At 40.3% G+C, this 17,318-nt stretch overlaps 1 protein-coding gene across 1 annotated transcript in view; it reads right to left on the bottom strand.

The window, feature by feature from the left end:
• cd101 (CD101 molecule) overlaps positions 1-10,999 on the bottom strand; it is a 29,344-nt gene extending 18,345 nt beyond the window's left edge. The window contains exons 1-4 of the mRNA XM_003219111.4: positions 10,238-10,999; positions 8,945-9,322; positions 7,415-7,831; positions 976-1,383 (exon numbers count right to left, since the gene is read on the bottom strand). Coding sequence (XP_003219159.3) covers positions 976-1,383; positions 7,415-7,831; positions 8,945-9,322; positions 10,238-10,283 — 1,249 coding nt within the window. The 5' untranslated portion in view covers positions 10,284-10,999. The remainder of the gene's footprint in view (positions 1-975; positions 1,384-7,414; positions 7,832-8,944; positions 9,323-10,237) is intronic.
• Between the last annotated feature and the right edge of the window lie 6,319 nt (positions 11,000-17,318).

The raw sequence follows: 17,318 nt of genomic DNA, 5'->3' as shown, positions 1-17,318 counted from the left end.
TTAACAGTATAGTAATTTGCTTTACACCCATGTGTTTGAGCATTGGACTACAACTCTGGAGACAGGGTTCAGTTTTTCATGGGGCCATGAAAACCCACTGGGTGAGTAACACACTCTCTGTCCAGAAACCCCTGTGTTTAGTTTGCCATAATTCTGAAATGACTTGAAGCCAGACAGTAATCTGCTGTAACCCTGAAGTAATTTACCAGAGTGTAGTTGCTATCAGAATCTATATTAATGAAAAATGCTCTGTATCCTTTGAAGCTATTGTTGATTTTTCTTTGCCTGAAAACTCAATCCCCACAGCACAGACAGGGACAGATATCATAAAGACCACATATTATCCTGTCACATTATTCTCATTCTGTTGAATAGATGCTTGCTGACCTGAATTGTTTCTGAGTCAGCTGAGTCAGACATCACAAAAGCGTTGCCTTTGGCCCATCCAAAAATATCTCATCTTAGGCAGAGCTCATTCAAGAAGGCAAGGATGATGTACAAAGAGTCGTTTATATAAATCTGCAACACACTATCTGTCTTGTGACTGTGGTTGTCTGCTCCTACATAACACCTGGAATGAGCATGCAAGAACCTTGAAGGTAACTTTACAGTCAAAGCTTGGAAAAGGGTTTTTTTGTTGTTGTAAATTTGTGATTCTGGGAGTTACCAGATAAAAAAGTAAAAATTCCAAGTCTGTTACCCAATGCTGTGACAGACCATTCGTTCATCTAGCCTAACACTGCCTACCTTGAATGGTAATAGTCCCTCACAGGTTGTGAAGCAGAAGTTTTTCATATCATTTAACCTTTTTAATGACACAAACTGAGCTGAAAAGCAAGTGCTCTACTAATGAACCATATCCCTTTCCCAAAATGTTGTACCTTAGGGGAAGAACTAAAAGGTGCAATGCTGGGAAAAATAAATTAGCCAGAACCACTAGGCATGATAATATGGAAAAGAAATAGGTTCATTTACCTAGTGGCTCAACTTTTGTTGCGATCTCTTGACTCCAGCTCTTTCCCTTAGACAACTCTGCCACTTCACAACGATAAAGCCCTGTGTCCTGGGTAGCTGAAGACTTATAGATGGTCAAGGTAAATATGGAAGGCCCCAGCTTCTCTAATCTGAGTTCACCATTAACACTGCGTTCAAAGTAGGAATGGCCTATCTTTAGCGTGCCATCCTGATCCAAGCTGGCTATGAACAATGGAGGATCTCCATTTTTCTCAATACGCCACCAGGTCACAGACAGTGATTTCTCAGTTGTGGTCCCATTACAGTGGAAGACTAATGCTGAACCTTCTGTGGTTTGTTCATGATTGGTTGACAGAAACAATTGCATATGGCTTTCTGTAAACAAGGGTGGTATGTAGGTAGGTTGATCTAAATTAAAAGAAAAGAAGAGAAAACATAGATAATATATTAGCATTTAAACACAATCTATTATCTAGGTCTTGGAGTTTTCACTGACATGCAGTGGTTGTACAGTTCCTAATGAAAAATTAAGAAGATATGATGTACATGCAATACCATAATGGTTTGATATGCTGGACAGCGAGGACCAGTATGGAGTCGTCATTTAAGTATTCAATTACTATAAGAAAAAGCAGAGTTCAGATTCTCATTCAGAGGTAAAGCTCACTGGGTTACCTTGGGTTAATTGCTCTCTCTCAGTTCTTTCCAGGATTTCTTTGATAAGGATCATTAGAGGAAAATGAAATGATAAATAAATAAGAACAATAAGCTGAATTGAAATAGGTAATTCATCCAAAATTCTTCTATTTGATAAACAGAAATGTTACTTACCAAACTCAAAACATCACAGCATAAAAATCTGTCCTACTGCCACAGCATCATGATGACATGAACATTTACAAGTGTATATCAGGTGCTCTTCCACGGCAAAGTACATAGTTTACAGTTAGATATACCTTAGTCACAATCAGACTGGACTGCCACAACACATTCTGTGGGGAGTGGCCTTGAAAAAAAAATTGGGAGCTATACTTTGAAATATTGCAAGAAGAATAATTTCTAGTATTTATATTTTCTATTAGGCCAAGAAAGTGAGACTTGCCAAAAGTCACCTTGTGGAATTTCATAACTGGATTTGGTCTTCTAGAGTCCTAATCCATGACCCAAGCAACTATACCACAATTTCCAGAATACAAGACACACACACAAAACCTTACAGATGAGAAGATGTTTAGAAAGACACACAAATATAGAATCATAGAATAGTAGAGTTGGAAGAGACCTCATGGGCCATCCAGTCCAACCCCCTGCCAAGAAGCAGGAAATCGCATTCAAAGCACCCCCGACAGATGGCCATCCAGCCTCTGTTTAAAGGCCTCCAAAGAAGGAGCCTCCACCACAGTCCAGGGGAGAGAGTTCCACTGCCGAACAGCCCTCACAATGAGGAAGTTCTTCCTGATGTTTGGGCACATCCTGCCGGCACATTTCTATTGGGCTAGAAATTATAGAACAAAGATGTATAGATGGAAAATAATTTAAGAAGTCATTGGAATGAAATCCTTAACTAAGAGCCAATAAAGATGAAGAATGAAGCCTCTCCCAGTGACTATATGGAGTAGTGGTGACCTCAGCCTATTCCCACTGTGTAACTAACACTGGAGAAGGGGACAGATGGTAATTTTTCAGATCTGAAACAGGGAGTGCATATATTTTCCTAGCAACCACTGATAAACAGGAACTTGGATTACTTAAAAAATTGTGACACCAACAACAGGAAATATGTTCTTACTATCGGAAGTGAGGCTTCCCTCAAACAATTTCTTCGTTTTTCCAGAGACAGCACAGAAGAAGGAAGTACAGAAAGAGGTAAAGAACTTGACATTTGGGAGTGAGTTCACAGATCTCACAGCCTGACATCTCATGATTTGACCCATCTTTTCTAGTTCTCAATTTTTTTTCGTGTCAGGAGAGACTTAAGAAACTGCAAGTTGCTTCTGGTGTGAGAGAATTGGCCATCTGCAAGGACATTGCCCAGGGGATGCCCGGATGTTGAAAGCTTTACCATCCAGTGGGAGGCTTCTCTCATGTCCCTGCATGGGGAGCTAGAGCTAACAGACAGGAGCTCACCCTGCTCCCCAGATTTGAACTGCCAACCTTTCGGTCAGCAGTCCTGCCAGCACAAGGGTTTAATCCATTGTGCCAACAGGGGCTTCAGTTCTCAAACTAAACAGGAAAAAAATCTTAGGACAAGGGTGCTACCATATATACATACGATGGTCCGTTTCCTATAACGTCAAAAGAGGCCTTCTCCAGGTCTTCGGGGGGTGGGGGGTTGGCTTCATTATTTCAGGAGTCTTGGACACTATTGCCTGAATTAATATTTCTAATATTTTTTTCTTTTTGTTCCAGTAATTTTGGTGTCTGCAATACACCATAAAATGAAGATCTTCTTAACTGGAGTTCCTTCCCAACATTGCACTACATATCTCATGCAAAATAGATTGGGCGGGCAGGGAAGTGAGTATATATGGCTATCTTGCAGAATAGAAACAGCTTGGCAGTTTTACTTCCTTTCTTATCAGAGCCCCTGGCTATGCTGGCTGGAGATTCTGAAAAGTGTAGTCCTAAAAGTAACTTTTACAGGCTCTGCACCCTAACTGCCAAGCCCACAATCTTTCTTGCATAGATTCAGCATAGATTCTCCCCCATGTCTTAAAACTGTCTTTTTTTTTTGTTCTTTTCTACCATATTAATCTAAAATGTGTTTCATTTGCACGTCTTTCTCACATAGTCTTTTTGGGGGGTGAGGGTATGTGGGTGGAGATGATAGTTATAAAGATGTTTAGGTTAAAAAACTGAATTTCTGTCAGTTTAAATCTAACACTTTTGCTTTTTTATTAACACACACTAAAAAAAGCTTCAGTCCACCTGTTTGAGCTACTGTTGAGTTTGGGTTTTCCATTTAGAATCATAGAATTATAAAGTTGGAAGAGACCACATGGGCCATCTAGTCCAACCCCCTGCCATGCAGGAAAAGCACCAAGTACCCCTGACAGATGACAAAGGTAACAGATCTCTAGCTTAAGTATCCCGTTTCCCCATGTTATGTCATGACTGACCTCTTGGTTTCACATTTATACTGATGCTGGTGTTCTGTAACTCCCTGTGGGAGTCTTCCCTGTTTCAGAAACCCCATCAGCTCACTTTGCCAGTATGTGGGCTCTAGAATGCATGTTGGAATGCTCTCTCAAAAAAATCTGCTTCAACACTTGTTCACCAAGCCTTATTACCCACTGGTTGCCTTCCTAGGAAAATCAACTCCTAGCCAACCAAATTTGTCTACTGGAACTTTGAGGGCATTAATATATTCTGAATGAGAAAGGACTACATTTTATTCTCTAGAAAAGAACTGTCTGGGGCCCTTTCACATTGCACTGTTATTCCGCTTTAACAGGGCAGCATCCTTTGCAATCCTGGGGAATGTAAGAGGATGCATTGATTCCCAATCATTGATCCTCCAGGTGTTTTCGGAATTCAGTCCCCAAAATTCCTGACAGTCAAGCTGTCCCAAAGATCCCAAAGATCTGGAGGACCAAGATTGGGAACCACTGCTCTATAACTTTCTGGCTGATGATTCCAGATGTCCCTCCTAAACTGCCAATCTCAGGACTCCATAGGATACCATCACAGCAATTAAAGTGCAATTATAGATCTGTGATTGTATAGTTTGAAAGTTTTGCTGGTTAAGCACATTGATTAAACACGTGACTTACATTGTGTGCAGCTTGTAAATATAACATTAATATCAACTTATTGTAAATGTGGTAAATAAATTTCTACCATGTAGTCATATCCTGGTGATTGGTGGTTCAAATCCGAGGAGCGGGGTGAGCTCCCGCTGTTAGCCCCAGCTTCTGCCTACCTAGCATGCAAATGTGAGTAGATCAATTGGCAGAGCTCTGGCGGGAAGGTAACAGTGCTCCATGCAGTCATGCTGGCCACATGATCTTGGAGGTGTCTACGGACAATGCCAGCTCTTTGCCTTAGAGATGGAGATGAGCACCAACCCCTAGAGTCGGACACAACTAGACGTAATGTCAAGGGAAAACCTTTACCTTAACCTAAGTGAATGGGGTAGGTAAGTGAAAATAAAGAATGAACATATTCTGTTAACTGGCTAAAAACAAATAAGTACAGGAATGATGAATGAATTGATCCTATCTACAGTTTCTACACTGGCTCTTATGAGTTTGAGAGCTTAAACAGTATTTCTTTAAAGAGTTTTCTGCATCAACAATATCAAATAATATCTCTTTCCACAGTCAAAAGGGGAAGAGAAGGAGGAAGAATGGTCAACATGTAGACTGCTGAAACAGTTCCCCATTGAAAACGTGACTCTCCAACATCTTGAAAGGGAAAGTAGATTTCTTTCCCCAATATCTATGAAATTCAGAGGTTTCTCTTTGTGCATCAAAAGTCCTAGATGATGCAGCTAATCATCACTAGAGCCAACCTAATTGCTTACTGCACATAAATTATCCAGGGCCCTGGATGTTGGTTCATCAATAATTCAGAGCAGAAATCCTGAACAAACGTTTACCATTCACAAATATTTGCTGAATCTCTTATATCTGAACAATATGGAACTGTGCCATTCGGATCCAAAAGTGAGGTTAAAAAGCATTGCTCTTGTACAGATCATGTGCATTGCATTTATAAAATACACTGTTTAATTTAGAATGGAACTCTCTTGTGGAAAGCCACCACATTATTGAGCTGCTGAGTGAGCTGAGCGAGCAGGAGCAAGCCAGGCAGCTAGCCAGCACCAGCAAAGGACGCGCCCACAATGGGCGCCGTGGGGGCGGTGGCTCCATTAAATACCCTGGCAACATCATAGTTTCCTTGGCTTCTGATTGGTCAAAAGCCCCAAATATCCTCTCCTCCTTCTCTGACGTGTGGAAGAACTCACTGGGCCGTGTGAAGAAACCATGCAGCCCAAAAACCAAACAAAAAAACAGAAACCGTGCAACTTTCTCTTTCGTTTCACCTTTTGTTTCACCTTTTGTTTCATCTGAAAATAGGCTCTTTCATTTCGTGCCATCCGAATGGATGGTACGAAACAAATACCCAAATGAAACAAATGGAACAAATATCACACACACCTCTATCTCCGGGGTAATACAGATCAGTGAGCTGGAGAATCATGGTTGTAGCACTCTCCCACTCAAGGGGCACACTGAGATAGATAGGCAGTTGGAGATATCCCTCACACAACAGCTTCTCTCAATATTCCCCCTTACAATGATTGATCTGCGCTCATCATTTTCCAGCTCCTTCATCTAGTATTTCAGCAATCCTTTGAATGGGGTGACTCCTTTTCAAGGGTATAAGTTTTGGGGTCACATTCAGCTGTTAACAATCATAAATACAAATTCCCAAAGTTACAAGAGTGTAAGTCCAGCTAATGATCATATAAATATTGAATATGATACCAGCCATTTTAAAAACATGTATTAAATCCATTCAAAATCTTTAATTTGTGTAAACAGTAGTGCGGGATATTTGGCTTTAAAAAGGAGCAAACCCTCAAGGTTAAGCCAGAATATGCAGAATAAGCAGAATAAGGGAGCACTTCAGGTAGCATATCTGGAGTACCAAGAAAATACAGCAAATGTATGAATTATTCTCTTTGTTACTATTGCATTTTTAGGTTCCTGGAACTGAGGCAATTTTTGACATCATGGTCTTAAATAATTTGGTTGGCTTTAGTGCTATAAATCTTGAATTGGGGTGGAGAGGAATTTCCTGCTCTGCTTTAGGCACCAAAATAATGTGAGCCAGCTTTTTTGCACACATACACACACCTCAATCCCAGGGCTCAGGGTCAAATATTTTGCCTCAAATTACTCTCAAATGCCCTCTGTGGGACATGGATCATACTTTTGCATAATTTTGATCTCCTTAGGACCATAGTAGGCCCAGGAGATACTTTAAAAAAACAAAAAAAGTGGGCAGAAAATTACTGTTGCTAAAAAGGTCTCTCTTGGCCCCAGAACATGGCAAAAATGCCCCATACATTACCTAGGTGGTATTTAGGGAATTATGGATTTCTGAAAAATGGAGAGGGGTGTACCCTTTCAAGGACTCCTGGGGACACTATTGAAGCTCCCTAGTCTCTTAGGTTGCTCAGCCTTGATGTAAAGGCTACTACTTCTTACCACTACATCTAGGGACAAAATGGTCTTTAGCTGTGAATTAACTTAACTTAACTTGCATTTTAAATCCTCTTGAGCTTTTCAGAGCTGTTTAGAAGGCTTGGAGAATCCAGTTAATTTATATTTGTGAGAAGCGTGTGCAGTGGCTTTCCCAGATCCCCAAGCAACACTAGCTTCTTTTAAAACGGATGGCACCTTTAACTATTGAAACCTAGAGATCTTACCTAGGCTTCTGACAGTCAGGGATATTCGGTCTGTCTGTTTCCGGGCAATATCTTTCCATGTTTCATCAGGATCTTGAACCCACTCTACCCCTTCACAGTACACCTCTCCCTGGTCTGAGGGTTGTATGTTTGCAATCGATAGTTTATATTCCTTGCTCCCAGTTTTGTCTAGCCTGACATCTCCAGAAGAAAACCTCTGCTGATAGGATGGTCCTGGAAGCAAGACAAAATCCCTGGACAGAGAAATGATCTTCTGGGCTGTTCCATCTCCTTCTTTTTTAAAGATGTACCAGGCAACAGAGAGGTGGGTGTGTATAGTTGTTGCTGTGGATACTTCACAAGTGAGCTCTAATGAATCTCCTTGATCTCTGCTGAGAGACCGCATCTTCATGGTGGCAGAAAGTGTGTCTGGAATGACTGAAAGAAAAGAACAGACAAAGGCTAGCATCCTGTTAGTGACTTGTTGTTTATTCATTCGGTCGCTTCTGACTCTTCATAACCTCATGGATTAGCCCATGCCAGAGCTCCCTGTCGGCCATCACCACCCCCAGCTCCTTCAAGGTTGTTGTTTTATTGTTGTTTTATTGTTGTTTTTGTTTTTATTGTTATTTTCAAGCTAATTGTATTGTTTTAATCTATTTCTGTAAACTGCTCTGAGCCAAACTGGGAGTGGCGGTATACCAGTCTAATAAATAAATAAATAAATAAATAAATAAATAAATAAATAAATAAGGTCAAGCCAATCACTTCAAGGATAACATCCATCCATCTTGCCCTTGGTCAGCCCCTCTTCTTTTTCCTTCCATTTTCCACAGTTAGTGACTTATGCATACCTAAATTGTTTTTTTTTTTTGGTGGTATTAGGGGCAGAGGGCTAGTCACTACCAGGAAGCGGTCAGGTCTCTGGCATTGTTGATGACCAGTGTGAGAGGAGAGAGTGAGGAGGCAACTCAGACCATGAAGATCTGGTTGCACTGAACTCCTATAGGAAGAAAAAGGCAGGTTCATTCCATTAGGAAGTACATTCCTTCCCAACTAAGCTGAGACCATAGTCTGAATCATCTTCTCTCCTCTTCCTCTTCAAACTAGCAAGCAACAGCAGAAGGGAATCCTCCTGACACAGTTATTGGGAGGACAGGGAACCACATGCACACAGCTATACATTGGCTATTGGCCAATTTGGAGAGGAAATGGTTACTTGGGCTCAACTGCAGTGGATGGGAATGGATGAAGGAAAATACTAGAGCCTGAAAATATTGGATGTGGTGCCTCCAGTGTCCAGGTTTCCTGAAAGGAGGTTGGGAAAATTTGGTCCTCACTTGAATGGGAATGGGAATACTAAGACGTTTAGAGAAACACATCTAGAGAGCACTGAATTGGAAAAGACTCACTAGGAAATTGATGGGAAAGGTAACATGTATATCAGTGTAACTGCATCAATTGCCACTTGTAAGCCGCCCTGAGTCTCCTCAGGTGAGAAGGGCGGGGTATAAATGATTGAAATAAATAAATAAATAAATTCTATCATACCTGAGAGGTTCATTTTAGCACTGTAAGTCCCCCAGTATTTACTGTCTGTGTTAGGTGTGTAGCATTGGTATTCGCCAGCATCCTGATCCTTGAGGTCTGTGAGGTGTAACAGAATGGAGTCTCCTTGGAGCCTTTCAATGTAAATTTCCCTACTTATGACACGCTGATCATAGACAGCATATGGGGAAAACTGGTCATGAGTGCCGATAATCTTCAGTTCCAGCTCTGGAGCAGATGGCTTATAAATGGACCATTGGAAATCCTGCTGAAGTTGTCCTTGATACCCACTAACATTACACCAGATGGTGATATGGTAGCCCTTTGCTCGATAGAGACGGCCCTTCTGAATGGACACCATCCTTTGTCCTGTGCAGAAATCTATGAACAAACCATAAAATATCAGCAGTTAGTCAACCTAACTATAATAAAGCAGAAATTTGTCCTATGGTGTGAACAAATTCCAAAAATACAATGGTAATAGATGACTATTTAACATTCAGAAATCACAGAACAGAATTTACACATCAGTTCAGTTTAATGGTTGTTTAAAAATTTACACTTTTTCATTATATTATTATTTGTTGACTTTGTGTGTAGTTTATAACCAAAGCAATACAGATAACAAAATTCTGCAGAACTTGAAACCTGCAAATCCCAATGCAATTTATTTTGTACCAGTTTGCATTTATATCCTTCTAAAGTTAACGTGGACAGGGGGAATCTGAATATTAAAAAGCAATTTTAAGGGGGGAGTCATCCATTCATTTGAATTATTGAAGCTTTTTAAAGAATACAGACAAAATTTGAAGCAATTTCAGAGGAAAAGAAGAAAAGATTCAAAGACAACCTTCATCACAGAACAGAATACTTTAAATATGAAAAGAATTACATCTTGATGTTCACTGTGGGAACAAATGGCCAGCCAACAAACAAATGGTCAGCCAACAAACATGACAATACCCGATTTTCTGATGCATGACTGAACATAAATGGAAAGAATATCAATCAGATATTATCAGAGCTTTTATGGGTTACTCTTTTGGATTACAAATTTCAGAATCCCCCAGTGACTCTTGTCACTGGCCATGTTGTCTGCAGGATTCAAGGATATGTAATGAAAAGACAAAACTTTCCAAAGCTGTTCGTCTATCATATTTACTAAATGGAACCTCAGTGGAGAGAAGTACTATACATTAATTCCTGGGGAAAACCCTCATATTCATGCAGGCTACATTTTGTCTCATTCAGCATGTCACATTCCTCTAAAGGCTAAATGAATTCTATGAAACTTACCAAGAAGCAGGAAGAATCCAACAGCCAGCCACTGAATGGGTCTCATTATGAAGACGAATAGACTTCCTTTCGTTGCAAGGAGCAAGTGTCTCTACTGAGCTCCTGCAACTGGCCTTCAAATAGCAGTGAGGAAGTTTTGTGGTTTCTTAGTTTCAGAGCTGACAGATTGGAGAAATACTGTTTCTCAGAAATACACACAAGAAGCCACAGGTGTAAGAGTCTGTGAAATCCTACATAGACAGATTGAGACACTGAGTTCTTAATCCAGTGATTTCAGTGGACCTCACCACTAAATCACATCCTAGGTATTCAAGCTTGATAATAAGCAAGCTGTCCTTGGGGTTGTTTCATTTCCCCACAAGTCTCCATCTCACCTCTGCTAAATACTATGCACTATAAAGAAGTGAGTTTTAATTTCTTGTTTTCCTCTTAATCAGATGCCTCCTCGTATAACTTCTATCCTTTTCTTTGTATTGAAAGCTAAACAAGGTCAGCTTGGTTAGTTCTTGGATGAGAGACTGCTCAAAATACCAGGTGCAATACATTGGCCTTTAAACTGTATTAAAAAGAACTGGCTTTACTATGCATCATGGCTGAAGACCTACACGAATTTCAGGTTTGTATGTGTGGCCATCCCAATAGGTGCCTTTGCATTGGAACATCTCTCCACTCTACCTGCTCCTGCAGTCAACATCATCATTATCATTGTTATCATCATCATCAACAACAACAACAACAAATTTTTTTGCCCTCAGGGGGCAAAGGGTGTATGAGGCCATTTTCTCTATGTTTTCGGGCCAGAACAATCGTTTTATAATAACAGGAAGTGACTAGAAATCATTTCCTGTTTCAATAAAGGCTCTTCCTGGACCTAAATTGGACTGAGGGGATACAAAATGTGATGGAAATGCACCCCTCACTCTAGTAGAATCATAGAATCATAGGCTCATAGAATAATAGAGTTGGAAGAGACCTCACAGGCCATCCAGTCCAACCCCCTGCCAAGAAGCAGGAAATCACATTCAAAGCACCCCCGACAGATGACCATCCAGCCTCTGCTTGAAGGCCATGGGGGGGGGGGCGTTTGGAGAAATTTAAAAAAATTGTTTTTGACTCCTGGGTGACCCAAAGAGCTTCCACATGTGGTGGAAATGCACTCCAAACTCTCATCTCCATTTAGCTGCATTTGAGGAAATTCTGGAGCAAATTTGAAAGGAAGAATTCATTTCCTGCTCACTTCCATTTCCTGTCCAATTTGACCCCTTGGGGCCCTAATGATCACAAAAAAAGCCATGGCCCTCAGTTTGCATACTCTTGTTGTAGAGAAAACAATTGCAAATTACTTTAACAATGCATGGATTCTTAATGGAAAATAGAAGAGCTCACCCTGCAGAATCTATTACCTCATTAGAGTCCATGCTGCCGAAATAGGATTTTGATTCAATTAACTTTTATAGCCATGCCTGATAAGTTCCTCAACTGCCGCTCCACTTGATAAAGCTTTGGAGACTCCTTTGCTGAAGGAACATGGTATTGTCAAACAAGAAAGCTCCATTAGTATTTTGTACCAACCCCCAAAATGTGATTTTTTTTGATGAAACAATAACTATTTATTTATTTGACTCTTTTGGGGCACATAAGCTTGATGGTTTCCAGGAACATAAATATGGTACCCGATGCTTGATGGATTACCGATGGTTTTTGAATACTTTCTTAAGATGCTTTTACTTCAAAACGTCTCTGTGAGGCTTTACTTTATGAAATTCCTTGGCCTTTCTTTCCCAAAAGGCTTTAATACAATTACTTCCAAAAACGGACTTTTAAAACTTATACTGGACTCTGAAATCCTGGCTAAATTGCCCTTTAAAACCTAAACTAGGACATTCTGTCCTTCCTGTTCATTCTTTATGTTCATTGGAAATTTGCAAGAAAGAAAGCTAGGCTGTTATGGGTATAGCAACACCTGGGTTTTTGAATTGTGGTGGCAGGATTGGAACCGCAATTATGGAAAGTCATGTTATGGTTCCCTAGGATGGATGCTGCTTTCTCATTAGTTTAATGGGCAGATACACAATGCTACAAACTGCACCCCTTTCTCTGTAGCAATTTCCTGTCACCCTTAATTGCATTTGGTTCCTAGTTGCACTTACTGGCTCTGAAATGAATATACTAAAAGGCATGGAAAGGGATGAGTGGATTTAAGAGCTATTATACCTCCTTCTCCCGTTATCCCACCCTCAGATAAATTGCACAAGAGGGTTTGGATTGTCTTAGAGGAAGGTGAATATCATTATGACAGACTGGTGCTGGATAATTCCACACTGCATTTTGTTATTTAAATGACATTAAACTAGAGCACAGCTTGTAAACCAAGCCCAATTTCTGGACTGTGTTAAAATTAAAAAGAAAATATTTCATCCAATGAACAAAAGCAAATACTAGTGATTTTATAAATTGAGCTAGTTAGATGTTTAAAGCTCCTTGAAAACTAAAATTCAGGTTCAATTGGATACCTTGTTTTTTAATCATGACATTTTATCACTCTTCTTTGAAGAAGTTTGATAACCTCCTGAATCGTCTTCCATCTTAACTTTTACTGCTGTCAGGTAAAATAGATTAAGGTTCAAGATCACCAAATGAGTTTCAAAGCTAGATAAAGTTCAAATTCTGGTGCCCCATGTCTTACTGTTAGCATCCAAACATGGGGATGGTAGTCAAGTGATTCTTCCAGTTGCTCCTGAACTGCAACTCTCATCAGACGTTGCCAGCATTACGAATGTTGTGAGTTACATCCAACAATACCTGCATGATTGCCATCTTGCTCTAGCACAACACCATACCAGCTGCCTTTACAAGCAAGATGAAATATTTCAGAAAGAAACCTCCATGATGGTCTTGTCATGCCCCATGAAGACCCTCATTGTTCACCCCTAGTTAAGCCCTTTTAAGTTAGAGGACTTAGTTATTTTATGTACAGTTTCTGGGAGGTCAGTCTAAACAGCCTCTTTGCATTTGAAGCCTCCATTCGCTGCCCATTTAGAAATCCCTTCAGGGACGGAGCCTCAGGCAAGGCACTTCTGGTTCTTGGAAGAGTCAGCTTTTTTGTTACAGGAAGGAGGTTTTTTGTGTCAGGAGTGATTTGAGAAACTGTAAGTCACTTCTGGCATGAGAGAATTGGCTGTCTGCAAGGACGTTACTCAGGGGACGCCCAGATGTTTGATGCTTTACCATCCTGTGGGAGGCTTCTCCCAGGTTCCTGCAAGGGGAGCTAGAGCTGACAGATGGGAACTCACCCCGCTCCTCAGATTCCAACCACCAACCTTTTGGTCAAAAGTCCTGCCGGCACAATAATTTAATCCATCGCGCCACTGGGGAATGGAAGATGAAGAGAGAGGAAAGCCAGAAAGACCACAGAATAGCATGTCCAGTCAGACCTGTATTAAAGTCCAGTCAGAGTTAAATATTGAGATCATCTTAGAGACAGTTGAACGCCATACAAGAAAGAGACAATAAGAAGAAATAAAGATTCAAAAGCCTCAGTTTGGCCAGAACTATGTCTGTCTCTCAAAGACTTTACCTCTCCTCATGAAGACTTTGTAGTGAGACTCAAGAGGAGAGAAAGTCTAAAATTCTTGTCAGCTAATAAATTATTGTTTGATTCAACTATATAGTCTCCAATCTGTTCGCTGCACAGCCAGTTAAGCTAGCATGGGGGCAGAAAAGTCATAAGCACAGCCCCTCCAATTGAAACTACATGTTCTATATGGAACCTTTTGCTGAGCTCATTAGTTTTCAGATTAGCTGGAATCCTTCAATGAAACATCAGAGAAGACTTGGTGACCAAAGAGGCCATGCAGGTCATTTGCATTGTTTATAAATGACCATAATTAGTATGATGTGAGATTACTGTGGATGCTTGTGAAGTGCAGGATTTTCTCTTCTCTCCTGGCTTTGGTTCTTAAATATGTGGCACATTCATTGTATTATATCAGCACTACTGAATGATCTTCAAATAAATAAAGTTGCTGGAGAACTTGTGTATACATGTGAAGGAGATGCCCACAATTTCACATGCTTTATCTGAGAATGTAATGTTATCAGAGATAGGATCTCATTAGCCAATGCACCATGTTAAAAATGTTTTTGGAAAGCCATGCCAATAACCAACGAGCCTTTGAAAATTAATCTACGGTCTCATTGGTATAGATGACTTTTAATCATTCCATCCACAATAAATGTATATCTCCTAAGTTTGATAACTTTCATATGTATGCAGTTTACATCTGCAGTATGCATGACAACAAGGAGATTTCTTATCAGATACTCCTTAGCTTTTTCATTAAGAGATGTGATCCTGAGTAGGATGTACCTATTTATTCCATGTTTGGCCTCAAAGCCAAAAATATTTGCAACGACCAAAGCTTCTATGCCCCAGTTATGGGTTCTGACCTAGTCGCCTTTCATCAGTCTTAATAGTTGGCTGAGCTTTGAATCCAACTCTTCAAACATATAATGAAATTCTGTACTTTCAGTGGAAAAACTATAACAAATAATCTTGCATGACAGAATCAAGTGTTTGTACAGTGCCTCGGGTACAAAAACAAATGACATTTTTCTTTGCACATGACTGTACAAAACCAAAATCGCATTTATATCATCCATATTCTTGAGATACCATAATACTAGTTATGTTCATGTATAAAGCCTCCTTTTCAAAATCTCTATTATTGTTTTTTTCTCATATGTCTTTGTAGGACTGCTACAAATTTTGTTATTATGGGAGGTACAGGAAGAGGAAGGTAGCTTTACCTATTTTTAAAAACTTTCTGGCCTCAAGTATCTCTCTGGAGAAGCTGAGTGCTGCTGTGGAGGGTTAGAAGCCATTAAAAATGGTGGCAAATGGAGGCTGATCTTACTTAATCAGCTGAGATATAACGTATGTGTATTTTTAAACCCACATTGGAAATTGATAATCTTTAAATGGTTTGGCAATAGGGTACTGCCCTATACTAAAGTCAGAAAAAACTGGAAACCTACCTGACATTATAGAATACTAAAAGAAGAGTAAGTACAGCAGACAGCTCCCACCAGCAGACTGAGAGAAAAAGGGAGACTGAGTGGAAAATGGGTTGCTTGGGGTTTTTTTGTTTTTGATGAGTTTTGTGTGTCTTCTGGTGAAAACAGAATGTTTGTGTGCCCATGTGAATGGGATTCTGCCTGGGGTGAATAGATTCCCCTCAGCTATTTGGCATTCCTCACTTGATTCAAATTCCTTCACTATGCAATGTTGCATGTTGATGGAACAAAAGGGGAACCTCAAAGCAATATTTATGTGAGACTTTGTGGGCCCTTGTCATGATCAATATATGCAATGTAAAGGTGTAAATTGTGGATGCTGTCTGAACAGCCCATGCTTTATCATTAAAATCTAGTACTTATTGTTGAATAAATATACATAATTTGAAGTTTTTGAGCCCCCAGTGGAACAGTGGGTTAAACCGCTGAGCTGCTGAACTTGCTGATCGAAAGGTCAGCAGTTTGAATCCAGGGAGTGGGGCAAGCTCCTGCTGTTAGCCCCAGCTTCTGCCAACCTAGCAGTTTGAAAACATGCAAATGTGATTAGCTAAATAGGTACCGTTCCAGTGAGAAGATAACAGCGCTCCATGCAGTCATGGTGGCCATTTGACAACGCCGGCTCACGGCTTAGAAGAGTTTGACACAACTAGACTTAATGTCAAGGGAAAACCTTTACCTTTACCTTACTATATTGTTTCTCACTTTTCTGAGTAGATGTGCAGGTGGGTGTTTTGGGGGAGTCTACAATTACTAAACTTGCGGCTATATTGTAAAAATTGCTTTTTGTTGTGGCTGTGAGGATACTGATATCATCATTAACACTAATGGAGCCCCTGGTGGTACAGTGGGTAAAACTTTTGTGCTGGCAGGTCTGATGATTTGAAGGTTGAGTTGCTGACCTGAAGGTTGCCAGTTCGAATCCAGCTTGGGGAGAGCATGGATGAGCTCCCTCTATCAACTCCAACTCCATGCAGGGTCATGAGAGAAGCCTCCCACAAGAATGGTAAAAACATCAAAACATCTGGGCATCTCCTGAGCAACGTCCTTGCAGATGGCCAATTCTCTCACACCAAAAGCGACTTGCAGTTTCTCAAGTCACTCCTGATACGGAAAAAAAAGATAACACTAATACTATCAACCCCTTCTTCCTCCCACACACTTTTCAGGTCCTCTGTACTGTTTTTCTTGCAATTAGTTGCAATTAATTGTTGAATTTGTTATGAGTTTTGGATCTGCCTTCACACAAATAGTATGATGTATGATATTGGTATGGAGAAACTCTCCATAATGCTGTAGTTGCAGGTTCATCAAAGTTTAGATTCATTGGAACTTGGATGGTTCATCTCAGAAAGCTAATGAATCCAGGTGGTTTTCTGGGGGTTCTTCGGAAATGTCCTTTGCCTCTACAAGAATGCTTTTGAAGCTCTTATTGATCTCTGGGGTGAGAAAATGACCAGTATAGCAACACAGCTGCTTTAAGACCTCTCTTCACATGGAATAGAGCTAAACTTTGCCCTGGTTTAACTAGAGAGCTGCGAGTGATCTCATTTTTGGAACGACTCGAAGGTCCCAACCACCTTAACACAACATGAGTATGGGTTTGTGTGTGGTCCTTTAGATATTGGACTGCAATTCCGATTAGCCCAAGGCAACATAGCCAATGGTGAGGGATAATGGGAATTGTTATTTAGCTTCATTTGGATTGCCAGAATTCCCCCTGCTCTTTGTTCTGTATATCAAATTATATTATGTTACTAAATTAATGCAATGGGAAGAAATTGGGAGACTGGACAAGAAAGAAAGGACACCCATGTATTTAAATCACTTCTTAGAAGAGATGCTGGCAGATGTTATTTGTCCTGGAGGGGTATGAAAAGCTACAGTGGCAATATTTCATCTATACAACTATTAAGGGATAGGAGCCCTGCTCTTTTTCTTTTTCCTGCTCATCTGGAATCACAGGAGGAAATAGGAGAACAAATGAGAAATGCAGAACAGAAATTAA

Source organism: Anolis carolinensis, chromosome 3, assembly GCF_035594765.1.
Source record: "Anolis carolinensis isolate JA03-04 chromosome 3, rAnoCar3.1.pri, whole genome shotgun sequence".
Taxonomy (NCBI): domain Eukaryota; kingdom Metazoa; phylum Chordata; class Lepidosauria; order Squamata; family Dactyloidae; genus Anolis; species Anolis carolinensis.
This window is presented reverse-complemented; position numbering and strand designations above follow the sequence as displayed.